The sequence below is a fragment of the Amblyraja radiata genome, chromosome 1 (genome assembly GCF_010909765.2).
Source record: "Amblyraja radiata isolate CabotCenter1 chromosome 1, sAmbRad1.1.pri, whole genome shotgun sequence".
Classification (NCBI taxonomy): Eukaryota; Metazoa; Chordata; class Chondrichthyes; order Rajiformes; family Rajidae; genus Amblyraja; species Amblyraja radiata.
In genome coordinates this window covers 120,927,734-120,941,877 of record NC_045956.1, presented here as the reverse complement: position 1 = coordinate 120,941,877, position 14,144 = coordinate 120,927,734, and the positions used below count along the sequence as shown (strand labels likewise).

Genomic DNA, 14,144 nt, shown 5'->3' with positions numbered 1-14,144 from the left:
AGGGACGGCACTTCACCGCCAGATGTTCCAGGTGTGCAGAGCAGGAGTTGGACAGGACTGCCACGTCTGAGCACCACGCAGAGTTGACCATGAGGCAGACACATTCTGGGATATTGTGTGTAGATTGATGATAAAGGGAAAAAAAATCCATTTTAAAATAAGGCTGCAATGTAACAAAATGTGGAAAAAGTGAAGGAGTCTGAATACATTCTGAATGCACTGTAGCAAGCCTATAATGTGGTACTTTATGAAACAACATTTGAAACTCCTCATACATTATATCAACTATATTTTCCTCGACGACCTTCTCTGTCACTATATGAGTTAACTCAATACTTTAACGAAAATTGCTTCCCGGAACCTTTGCTGGCTTTCATTTATTAATTTGCAATGGAAAAATGGGTGTGGGGAGAACAATACAATACAATTTATTTGTCATTTGGACCCCGTGAGGTCCAAACGAAATGTCGTTTCCGGACATACGAACTCCGTGCAGATCGCACCTGCAAGGCAGCAACTCCACCGCTGTGCCACTGTGCTGCCCTATATATTTGTTTTTATATTTGTACAACATTACAGTCCTGAATGAAAACTTCATAATGATTTAGTTTTGTGCAAGCATACTTTTTTTCTGAAGTATTTGGTGCAAAAAGTTATCATAAAATGTTAAAGGAGAAATCTTAAACAGCTTATAAAGTTACAGTGCAACAATTCCTACTCAACAGGAATAAATAGTGAATGAAACTAAAGTTTTCATGAAATGGCGGTAGAGTTGCTGCCTTAGAGCGCTTTCAACGTCAGAGAGGCGGGTTCGATCCTGCCTAGGGGTGCTTGTCTGTACGCAGTATGTACGTTCTCCCCATGACCACGTGGGCTTTCTCCGAGATCTTTGGTTTCTTCCCACACTGCAAAGACGTATAGGTTTCTAGGTTAATTGGCTTGGTATGAATGTAAATTGTCCCCAATGATTAAAATAGTGTTAATATGCGGGGATCGCTGGTCGGTGCGGACTCGGTGGGACGAAAGGTGTGTTCCCACGCTGCTCTAAACTAAACTAAACAATTTCTTGTTTTTCATGTTAATAAAAATATTGCTAGCAGTGAAACAATAGAGTCTAACTTGAGAATGCATTGAATATTCCATTCATTCATGTCAACCAGTGAACCTCACAAATAATAATGAACAATATTGTATTGGAGATATGAGTTTTTAATATAAGGATGAGACCTACCCTGGAGATAGTGGCTCCTAATGCACAATTATAGCCGAAAACTTAACTGATGCACAAGACTGAGCAAGCTTACTTCTGACTTGCTGCCTTTAAAACCAGATTCATGCTTGGGGTATTGCCATTAGAGTGTTTTATGCATAACAATGTTAGAACTAGGTCATGCAAAGGTGGTTAGGGAGCATTTCTTGACACAGTCGTGCCATCGTGCAACTATTCTCCTAAAAGCCTATTACTGTTAATTGTGTTGAATATTTGAAAACTGAGATAACGGCTGCTTTTTCAAGGGACCTTGAACCTAAATGCTACTGTAAGTGGCATTTGGAAGTGTCCAGTGAATTTATAATGTGTTTATAATAAGTATGTGCACTAACTAGCTGAAGTAATTCATTGCTTGCCTTGTATTCTTTGTTTAATTGACCTGAATGTTGCAACATTAGCTTATCTCTGAAAAAGCTAATGCACAAATATTTTCTGCTTCAAAGTGCATTCTATAAAAATGTTAATTAGATGTGCTCAGATACTTACTCCAATGTCTGTACATTCTAAAAGTAAAATACAGCTACAATTTTTAAAATCCAGTTACAGGATAGGGGCTTCAGTTCCCAAAGTGGGCATTTATTCTCTATTCAATTGAATTGAATACTTCATTGTCACATGTGATAAGTCACAGTGAAATACTTTGCTTGCATACCCAAGGTATGCAAATAGTCCCCCTTTATGAGCACGTTCGAAGTTCAACAGTACGCCCTCGCCCAGTCCCCCTTTGTTCTCCCCCCACGCTGGGCCCCCATTGTTCTTTCCCCACCCTCACGGCGGTCCTCCCATGCCAGGTCCTCGTTCGTTCCCCCGGCAGCAGCGTCCTCACTCCACGTGGTCTGTCCTCGTCCATCGGTCGGCACCATCATCGACCGCCGCCGTCGGGTCCTCTCCGGACGCCTCCGTGACGCCAACCAAGGCTCCAGCCGTGGGCTCCGCAGACCCAGAAGCCGTTGGCCGCTTGCTTCGTCGACTAGCAAGGCTCCGGCCCGCGAGTCCCGGGTTCCGGCCTCAGCTTCTCAACGGCACCTCCGGAAGGTGTCTGCCGCAGCGGTCTTGTTGCTTTTAAGAAGTTTGTGCTGAGCTTTCTTCTCAAACCCCTGCAAATAACCACATTTCCCACACTCGGGACAGATTACCAAAGCCATGTGACCTACAAACCTGCACGTCTTTGGAGTGTGGGAGGAAACCGGAGCAACCTGAGAAAATCCATGCAGTCAACAGGGAGAACGTACAAACGCCGTTCAGACAGCACCCATATTCAGGATTGAAACAGGGTCTCTGGCGTTGGAAAGCAGTGACTCTACTGCTCAGGAGATTCTGTTGGCAGCCCTCAACAGTACACTGTATTTGAGTTGAGAACATATTGAATTTGTAAGCACTAACTTCTTCATCATTACTTTATATATTAACCAAGGATATTTAATAATTTTGTGCTTTTATTAAAAGGCATAGATATTTTATCTTCTTTATTCTTGAGATATTCGAGCATTTTACTTACGAATGGAATTTGGTGATTGACACAATTCATTCATCTCATGCAGAATTGTGTTGCTCCCAAAAACGTGAAATAATCAACTTTACAATATTTTCTAAACCCAGGCTATTAATTTAGATTTTCAGAAATACTAATCTTCTAAACTGCAATCTCATTGTTGAATATACATCATCTATGACTTACATTTTAACATAAAATACCAAAAAAGTCCTAAATCTGTTAATCACAGCAATACATAAAATAAGTATTAATATTCTGTCATTCAAAATAAAGCTGAATTTTATCAAATCTATAAATCATCTTTGCAACCACAATCATACCTTTATATTTTCTTCAAATGTTGTGATTTGCTGTGTGCTACATCCATCTGTGTTCTTCACGGTGAATTCTAAATTTATTTCAATTATTGAGAATATTCATTTCTAAGATTTTCTGTTCTGAGATAAATCACTGTCAACTCATACCATTTTGAACTCTGTTCAACCCATTCCTCAGTTGGTACAGCTCCTTGATATATATTACTTTGTTTAAAAATATATATATTTTTATTTATTTTTATTTTTTAAAATATTTTTATTAGAAGTAGACATATTATAAAGTATAGTTACATATTATAGTAAAAAAACTTTTCATATACATCAGTCATACATTATTAAAATTTTCAATTGTCGATTACTTCTACTTCTAGTGGGTTTTTTTATATAGAAAAAGAGAGAAAGAGAGAAAAAAGAGTTACAAATATCAAAAAAAAAAAAAAGGTGGAATAGATTACTTATAATACGTCATTGGAGATAGGTTCGTAGATTATAAAGTATGACTTTTCATCTAATCCTGAGTTCAAGTTTCAGTTGGGTTTTCGTGCTGGGCCAATCTATCCCGTCAGATAATTAATGAATGGAGCCCATATTTTATCAAAATGTTCTTGTTTGTCCATTAAGACAAGTCTAATTCTTTCTAGATATAGGGTCTCCGACATTTCCACAATCCACATTTTAATTGTGGGGGTCGTAGGGCCTTTCCAAAATTTTAATATTAATTTTTTCCTGGTTATTATAGTGTAGTCGAGGAAATTTCTTTGGCTTGTTGTGAGTGTTAAACTTTGCTCTGATATTCCAAGTATTATTAATTTTAAGTTTGGATCCAGTTTTGTATTAATAACTTCTGAAATTATTTCAAAAATATCAGTCCAGAAATGTTTAATTTTTATACAATTTGCAAACGTATGTGTTAAATTAGCATCTAGATGTAGACATTTATCACAAATAGGAGAGATTTGTGGGAAGATTCTATTTAGTTTTATTTTAGAGTAGTGTAATCTATATAAAATTTTAAATTGCATTAAAGCATGTCTGGCATTTAACGAACATTGATGTATATGTTGTAAACTTTCGTCCCACAAATCTAAAAAAATATATATTTTATTAACGGCATAAATGCTAAACGAAGCCTGAGTGCATATGGGGAATTCAGATCAGTAATCTGATGGCAACCTTACAATCCCTGTCTAAGCCGTGTGAATTAAAGTGTGGATCGGACCAGGAGGAAATGACAGTGAGCCATTAAAAACAGAAACTGCTTACTATTTGGTCCAATTTAAGAATGCTTTGTTAGACTTCTGGGATGAAGGGATTGTTTTATCGGGAAATGTAAGTATGTACAGCCCATGCTCGCAGGTGATTCGATGTGAGGTGATCATTGTGGATTTTGAGGGAGATTAAATGCCCCAGTGGGGGTATCTCGCATTTAAGGGCATTGTCCCAGCTAAAGGGCCATCTTTATAAGTCTGAACAGAAGGTGTTTCCTACCTGGATTATTGTAATTATTTGAAGTATTATGAATCTTTAGAGTTCGTTACCTCCGGGAGTTTTGGATGCGGAGTCACTAACTATTTAAGCCAGAATTTTTGGTACTGTGGAGGTATCAAGAATTATCTTGAAGTATATTGAGGCCAAGATTCAGATCATTTTGGATGGTGGAGCAAACTTGAGCCACCTATCATTCCTGCTCTTGTTTCATGTTCTTATTCAATGCAGCATAGTGGAGCTATTGTGATAAATATGGCAGTAGGACAATGAACAGGGCAATGACTGAGGAAATAAATGTGCAGGGAGCAGGCATCAGCACATGACCTGTTAGACCTGAATATTGTACTTTTATCAAATTGTTTAATAGAAGTATCAATATAATAGCCAACACTTCATTGTCATTATATAATGTACTTTATGGAAACTGTTATTATTGTCATCAGCATCATAAGAAATCAACAGGTTATTATGTGCCACTAGTTTGGATTCTAGGCCTACAGCTTCTTGGCTTCTTCACACAAGGAATATGTTCCCTAACAATGGTGAAAATTGTGTTGGATGTTAATTCTGGAGGAGAAGTAGAAATTGAGCCCTGGGGGAAAATTCCACTAATGCCTTAAGGGTCTGTAACACTTAGGCTATTTTTTAGGCGACTAGGCTGTCGCCGGAGTGTCGCCCGTATGGTCGTGATCAATCTCCTCAGTCGCCCAAAGAGTCGTATTGTTTTCTGGTGGCCGCTAGATTTTGAAATGTTCAAAACTTTTCGGTGACAGTCGGCGACCGTGGGCTTGTCGTAGCTTGTCTTCTCCTGACATAGGTGCTGTCGTAGGTTGTCGCCGGGATGGCTTAGGTTGTCGTCAGCATGATATAGGTTGTCGCTAGGTGACGTAGGTTGTCGCCGGTGCTGACTTTGGTGAATTCCATTGCCGTAGTCGCTGGCAGTCGCCTAAAAAATCGCCTAAGTGGGACAGGCCCATTAGTCCAGTTGCCGGTTATTCGGCGACCTGATATGACTATGACAGTCGCCGGCAGTCGCCTATAAATTCGCTTAGTGGGACAGGCCCTTTACTCCCACTGGAAAATTAGATACCAGTTAAACAGAAAAACTGCTGGATGTGGTCATTGGTTTCTTTATTGTCATGTGTACTTGCTTTTCACTGTACCTCAGTACACGTGATATTAAACTAAACTAAACAAGATACAGTGAAATACATTTTTTACATACAGATCTAGTTCAAGTTCAAGTTTGCGTTTATTGTCACTTAACCAATTAAGGTACAGTGAAATTTGAGTTGATCAGCAAGATTTTCCACGTACATAAGTACATTGGCCCCAGTTAGTGCACAGTTTACAGAACACCGAGTCCATATACAAGAGGCCCATTTTACAGGCCCAGCTGCAGCTGTCCCATCTGTGTGTTTCAGTTATTCACTGACTAAACTCTCAAAGTCATCAAAAGATGCATCAACAGAAAAAACAATAATTTTATTACTTCAGGTTAAAATATTGAATAGCTTGAATCTGTAATTAGAGCTGAGTTCATAATAAATAAACTTAATAATTTAATGGTGACATCTATTGTAAAATTAAACATTAGGGCAGAGTAATGCTTTGAATAATGTCACATTAAAACTAATGCTGCCAAGTTTCTCATTTGTTTTAGGAATACAAATATTTCCAAGATAAACACCGTTGAAATTTATGAACAAATAGATGTTTCCAGATTTATTTGTATTATTTCAAGTTGAATCATCAAACATTTCTCCAAGGATTGATTTGTGAAGATTCAGCTTTGTGATTTGCTGTTATACTTTAAATTGCTTCTAATCTCCTTTGCCTTTTCAAAGATGTTGAAAATATATGCAGTTCTATTTAATGTATTTATTCACTGTCCAGTGTAAAAGTTGATGCATTGAGTTAAATTATCCTTAGATCTGGGGAAGGTTATATTGGATTGGAAAATATCAAATGTAACTCCTTTATTCAAAAAGGGAGTGAGACAACAAGTTGAAAAATGTTAACTTAACATTTGACAGGGAAAATATTAGGTTGCATGAAAGAAAATATAGCAGGACACCGAACAATTGAAGGTAATCAAGCAAAGTCAGCGTGGCTCAACCACATTCTCTTGCCTTCGCCCCATAACCTTTTGATGTTTCATGATGGGATCCTTCGTAGACTGGTCAAACAGGAGAAGAAGAGGAGCAATGAGAGAGGGTCTCACAGAACTCCTTTCATAGAAACATAGAAAATAGGTGCAGGAGTAGCCCGAATAATTGACTGCAGCATCTTTCCCACCACCGAAGTCAGGCTAACTGGTCTGTAATTCCCTGTTTGCTCTCTCGCTCCTTTCTTGAAAAGTGGGATAACATTAGCTATCCTCCAATCCACAGGAACTTATCCTGAATCTATTGAACATTGGAAAATGATCACCAATGCGTCTACTATTTCTAGAGCCACCTCCCTGAGGACCCTGGGATGCAGACCATCAGGCCCAAGGGATTTATCATCCTTCAGTCCCATTAGCCTACCCAATACTATTTCTCGCCTAATGAAAATTTCTTCCAGTTCCTCTACCCCCTTAGATCCTCTGTCCTCCAGTACATCATGGAGATTGTTTGTGTCTTCCTTAGTGAAAATAGATCCGAAGTACCTATTCAACTCTTCTGCCATTTCCTTGTTGCCCATAATAATTTCACCCGTGTCTGCCTTCAAGAGACCCTCATTTGGCTTTGCTACTCTTTTTCCCTTAACATATCTAAAGAAGCTTTTACTCTCCTTCTTTATATTCCTGGCCAGCTTCCCTTCGTACTTCATCCTTTCAGCCGTATTGCCCATTTTGTTTCCTTCTGTTGTCCTATGAAAGTTTCCCAATCCTCTGGCTTCCGGGTACTCTTTGCTGTGTTATACATCTTTTCTTTTAGTTTTATTCTATCCCTAACTTCTCTTGTCAACCACGGTTGCCTCCTACTCCCATTCTTACTATTGAGGGGGTGCAGTGTAGGTTCACAATGTTAATTCCCGGGATGGCTGGACTGTCATATATTGAAAGAATGGAGTGACTGGGCTTGTATACACTGGAATTTAGAAGGATGAAAGGATGAGAGGGGATCTTATTGAAACATGATTATTAAGACATGTCCCCGATGTTGGGGGAGTGCAGAACCAGGGGCCACAGTTTAAGAATAAGGGGTAGGCCATTTAGAACGGAGATGAGGAAAAATGTTTTCACCCAGGGAGTTGTGGAATTCTCTGCCTCAGAAGGCAGTGGAGGCTGATTCTCCAGATGCCTTCAAGAGAGAGTTAGATGGAGCTCTTAAAGATAGTGGAGTCAAGCGATAGGGGGAGAAGGCAGGAACGGGGTACTGATTGGGGATGATAGCCGTGATCACAGTGAATGACGGTCCTGGCTCGAAGGGCCGAATGGCCTATTCCTGCTCCTATTGTTTATTGATTCTGTGAAAAAAAAATCCTCCTCGTCCTCACTTTAATTATGTGAACCTTTATTTTGAAACTAGGTCTTGATTCCCTACAGGCTTGTGGCCAATTCGCTGTTAAGCCTCCACTGAATCTTTTCTGTTTCAATAAGGTCGTCTCTCATTTTTCAAATCTCTGTTGTGTCTTATTCTTTCCTTGTGCGCCAGCACTTTCATTCAAGTATCTTTCACCCGTTCTTAAACAAGGAGACCAAAACTACAATGTAGATTGGAATTGAGGGGGTGCTTTGAGTGGGAAGGGATGAACGAACCAAGGAGTTGTGTAGGGAGTTGTCTCTGCTGACATAGGGTTGAGAAGATGTGACTGGTGGTGGGATCGTATAGAAGATGGCGGAAATGTTGGCAAATTATGTGGTGAATGTGGGATTGCTGGGGTAAAATCTAATGACCAGGGGAACTCAATCCTTGTTCGGTCTGGGGGAACGGGGAGTGAGAACAGAATGACTGGACACAGATGAGACATGAATGTGGGATCCATTCGCTGCAACAATGGGGGAGCAACATTTACTAAAGAAAGAGAAGATCTAGGATGTCCTCGAGTGGAAAGCCTCATCTCGGGGACAGATGGGGTAGATAGGAAGTAATTGAGAGTAAGTGATGGTGTCTTTGCAAGAGGCAAGGTGGAAGGAGATGTAGTCCACCACAATCAGTCTGAAGAAGGGTCCTGACCCAAAACGTTACCTATTTGTGTTCTCCAGAGATGCTACCGTACTCGCTGAGTTACTCCAGCAATTTGTGTCTCTTTTTTTGTGAACCAGCATCTGCAGTTCCTTGTTTCTCTCTGCCTGGGAAGTCAATGGGTTTATAGTCAAAGTGGAGATGAGAAAGTGGAGATTGCTCTGCCAAAGAGCAATCAAACCAAGACCTCAACAGTGGAACAGGCGGAGGATGATGGCTGACCATAGTGGAGTGTCACGACGGCTGGGAAGGCGGATGAAGGTTGCAGCAGATAAAGGTCTCCGGTTGTCTTGGACTCCATGCCACTGATCCTGACCCAGATCTGTCAAGGACCATGTGGTGGCCGTCTGTGCACCAGCCTCCCCACATTAAACTAAGTCACGCCCTGGAGACACCTATGGTTTGCCATGACCGAAGGGGGCCTAAGAAGAAGGAGATGAAGATCATTTGAAGTGAAATGTAAGCTGTTGCTCTTGCAGTTCATGCATTTCACAATGCAGTAACACTGCTGAGGCCCCTTGTCAGCTCTCATAATCCAAGGCTTTGAAGTATTCATTTGATTTTAGCAGCTCCATGCTAACTCCAATAAATACAAGTATTTCATCTTCTCACCCTGTGACGTGTGGCCAGAGCCTCCTTGCTTGCTTTAACAGGCTTGCTTTATACTGTATTTGTTGTAATTGTCAACCACAGAGGAGGCGCTGGTGTGTTAGTTAAAACAAATACTAATTTTATTTATTTTATATTATCTCCCTCCAATGATAATTAAATCGTCATTATCAGACTCCATAAATATGCACGGTAATTTTCAGTGCCAGAGAAATTCACCATCTCCAATTAGGATTTAACTACCTTAAAAGATAAGTGGACCTGAAATGAATTAACAACTTTCATCAGTAAGTGGTGGGTTTATGGAGCGAGCTGCCAAAGGAGGTAGTTGAGGTAAGTACTATAACAACATTTAAATGGCAGTACATGGATAGGAAAAGTTTAGAGGGATATGGGCTGGGATTAGTGTAGATAGGGCATCTTGGTCATCTTGCGTAAGTTGGGCCAAAGGACCTGTTTCTGTGCTGTATGACGGAATTTTTATCAATCACGCAAACAGGGCAACTTCATGAGGGAATGTGATGGAGGAGAAAAATCCAAGAATACATGGAAAAATTACCAGCCTTGCATCCCATAAACCAATTCTACCTTTGGCCCAACATATCCAGGTTGCTTGTGCCTTTCAAGGCCAATCCCATTGGTCCTGTATCCCTTTGATATCTTCCTTTCCAAGTGCCTGTCCGAATGCCATTTAAACGTTGACATTGTTTCTGCCTCCACCACCTCCTCAGGCAGTTCATTGTGTGGAAAAAGTTGCTTTTAAATCACGAGGGGAATAGATAGGGTGAAAGCACTCAGTCTTTTTCCGAGAGGAGGGGAATCAAGAACGAGAGGGCATAGGTTAAAGGAGAGAGGGAGAAGATTTAGTAGGAATCTGAGGGGCAACGTTTTCACACAGAAAATGGTGGCTTTATGGCACAAGCTGCCAGAGGAGGTAGTTGAGGCAGATACTGTAACAACATTTAAAATAAATTTTGATGTGAAATATGGGCCAAACGCAGGCAAATGGGATTAGCTTAGATAGGGCACCAGGGTCAGCAAGGACGAATTGGGCCAAAGGGCCTGTTTCCACGCTGTATGATGCTATGACTCAATTTCCTTGGTTTATGCATCATTCCAACTGGGATAGTCAGGATCTGCTGCATCAGTTAATCTTGACCAGTTGAGGCATTCCCAGAACACAATGAAATTTGAGCACTAGAAAAGGTTATCACTGAAGGAATCATATACGGTTTGCTCCCTGAGATTTCATTATGTTTCTCCTGCTTCTTACAGATAGTTTCAAATGTGTGGTTGTTTACAGCTAGATATATTAGGCTCCAAGTTGATGGCCCTTGAGTCACAGGAAGAGCAGGGAAGGGTTTTTGGCAAAGTTCCCATTAGTGTCAGTGTCTTATAGTTCATATTTACTACCACTGTGTGACTCAAGATTACTTTTATCAGAAGATTGACTGGAACCTTAATTTCACACTCCATTAACATTGTTACATAATTAAAGCTAGAGACAGCCAATTATACGTACTGTTTTGTTTTCTCTCCTAAATCTTAATTCCACTAAAGGTCGTTAAAAGTTAATATGTAGAAGAATATCACAAAGGATGCATTTTCATTAATATTCTATTTGTTTAATAAAGCTCCTCATTTTTTATTAAATAATGAACACTAGGCACAAACAAATACCTACAAAATGTGTATTTAACATGACAAACTTACACTTACTGATAATATAAAAATTAATTGGTGATAGTTATTGATATAATTTATGACAGAATAAGTTATGCTCCAGATATCACTCAGGGGTGCTGTCTGGAGCTGGGTCGTCCATGACTTTAGTCCATTAAGATGTATGATCTTTGTGGTGAGTCCTCAGAGCATGTTTGGGATTAAAAGAGATAAAAGAGATAGTTTCATTATCTTTACAAAGATGTGGCTACAATCTGGCAGATAGAGTCGTAGAATCATACAGTGTGAAAACAGGCCCTTCAGCCCGACTTGCCCATGCCGATCATGGTGCCCCATCTACATTAGTTCCACCTGCCTGTGTTTGTCCCATATCCCTCTAAACCTTTCCTTTACACGTACCTGTCCGAATATTTTTGAAACGTTGTTATAGTACCTGTCTCAACCATCTTCTTGCAGCTCGTTCCATTAACCCACCGCTCTCTGTGTAAAAAAGTTGCCCCTCAGGTTCCCATTTAATCTTTCTCCTCTCACCTTAAACCTCTGTCCTCTGGTTCTTGATTCCTACACTGAGGTGAGAGGGGTTTGATTAGCAGAAGAGTGGAATATGTGACAAAGGCTAGCGGTGAAAAGGAGACCAAAGGATGTCAGATAATAGCCCTGTCTCACGGTGCGAGTTTATTCCAAAATCAAACTCGTGGTAAGCACGGAGAATGAACGTAGCGGGTACGGCGGAGCTCTGCGACGTCTCTTAGCGCTAATGGCAAGTACTCGGGAAGACTCGCTAACGGCAGGTAAGCACGGGAAGACTCGTGAAGATTTTTCAACATGATGAAAAATGTCCACGAGAGTCCAGAATACCCACGAGTGTCCATTACCATAAATCTCCGAGTTCGAATCAGGGCAAACTCGGGAGAGCTCTTGGAATGAACTCGTACCGTGGGACAAGGTTTTAAGGAAAGAATAGGAAGAGTAAAATGTAAAGCTGGTGGGAGAGATATGGGTGGAAGGGGACTGGAGTGAGGGGTAAGGGGGGGGGATAAAAGAGAAATCGGTGACTCTGGAATATAAGAGGGGGGGAAAGGAGGACGTTGGCTGAAAGAAATGTGTGCACACTGGGATGGGAATGGATCATGGGAATGAGAGGGTGGGTATGGCAGTATTGCTTGAAATTGGAGAAACCAATGTCCATACTGTTGGGTTTATGCTACCCAAGCAGATGTGCTTACTTGATCAGCGCACCAGTTTGAAGGAACCACAAGCCTTTTATTCTGTTACATCGTAGCTGAACTCGACTTTATTTGCTGTGTGCTCTGTGGTACATTTAATAAAAGTAAACGAGAAACACCTGAAATGGGCTGCTTTCAATTGGTCTCCTTAGACTGAGAAAATTGTCGATGGCAGCATGATCAAAAAGCAGCATGGATGTTGAAATTACAGATGTTTACATTGATTTTCTGCCACCATCTAAAAAGTGGTGTCAGATTTCAGGTGAAATTTTAAGGATAACGGGAACAAAAAAAACTGGGACATCTTTTGGCCTCCCAGTATTGTGTAGGTGGTACATTTTAAAAGTAAGAGGTTTTTCATATTACTTTTGGCAACAATACCTTCTGATCGCAATATACAATCTTGAGATTTTTCCTATAATTACAAATGCTCTGCCAGTTAAAATTACTTTGAGTGTTGCAAGCAAGCAGAAAACAGCATTATTAATTAAACTGAAAAGAACTCGATCTACCAGCAAACTGTAAAGTGCTAACAAGGAAAACTATGTTGCTGTTATTTATTGTTTTCTTCTAACTCCTGCAGCTTGCACTGAAAGACCCAGTACACAGTGTGTCACTACAGCAGTTTGTCTTCGAGAAACTGAAAGCACAGCAAGAATTACTTGGAGAGCAAGGCTTCCAGAATCTGATGGAGTCTGTGGACACTGACATTGTCAGACAACTGCAAGGATTTTTACAGAAGTTGTGAAAACTGATTCCTCGTATTAAAGAAGAAATGAAACACATGCAAAAATATATTCTTACAGCAAACATCACCAAAGCTGATCAACATCATCATCATTACATTGTTACCACCTCTCATGCATAATCTGATGCAATATCCAGATGGAGAAATAAAGCAAAACATTATTTTGAACCGTGCTAAGAAGAAACAATGTTAAATAAGAAAAACATGCCCGGGATTAAAGAGCTCTTTGTAGCTTCAGTATTGTTCATTATATTTGAAGACCAGAGTAAGTGTAGCTTTACTTCGGTTTGTATGATTTTAAAATTGCAGAAAATCGACAGTGTGACAATAGAACATAGTTGGTGGATAGCTCGTATACAGTAATGGAATGGAAATTGAACTTCTGGGGAGAAAATATTTGTTCTGCATCTATCTTAGCTACAACTTCAAAATAAGCAAGATGGTTTCATAAATTATGTTTACCAGTTTTACAGCTAAATGTGCCCCATTGTGGAAACGATGCACATTTAATTCACACTTTCAAGCTCTAAAATTAACTATGTTAAATTCTACCTAGGTCAGAAAAAATGTTAATAAAAAGCCTTACTGTATTTTATCACCCTTACATCAACTGCACAGCCTATTTTTGAGCATTTTCTGTTTTGTTTTTAATGTTTAAAATAATCATTTGGTATTTTATGAACCCAGGAATTCCCTTTGAATGTAATGTTCAATGGCTTCTGTGAATATGGTTTAAATCCACAGTGTTCCTGCAGGTTACATGTGAATGAAGCAACATGGAACTTGAGCTTTCACCATCATTCATTTTTTCTGGCTAATTACAAATCCCTACAAGAAAAATTATCAGTGAAACAATAAAGTATTTGTTTAGCAAATATCATTTTTTCGTGGAGCTTTGACTATGTGAATTGACTTCAATTTAAACTTGATAGTCATCATACCCTTTCAACCATTTAGTCCAGCATGTGATTCTGCTGCTGCTATTTGACCTTATGCATCAAAGTTGATGACTAATATTTAATGGAAGTGAAAGGTGAAAATATCTCTGCGCAAGAACCAATTATTGAAACATCATAAGTGAGATCACATTTAATGCACCGACATATTCTATTTCCCCAGTGTGACAGAGCATC

General features: G+C 39.8%; 1 protein-coding gene across 1 annotated transcript in view; it reads left to right on the top strand.

Annotated features, from left to right (window-relative positions):
• Window positions 1-13,888, top strand: part of ipo11 (importin 11) — a 345,030-nt gene extending 331,142 nt beyond the window's left edge. Inside the window, 1 exon segment of the mRNA XM_033029972.1 lies at window positions 12,847-13,888. Within this exon segment, the coding sequence (XP_032885863.1) occupies window positions 12,847-13,011 (165 nt within the window). The 3' untranslated portion in view covers window positions 13,012-13,888.
• Window positions 13,889-14,144: the final 256 nt, after the last annotated feature.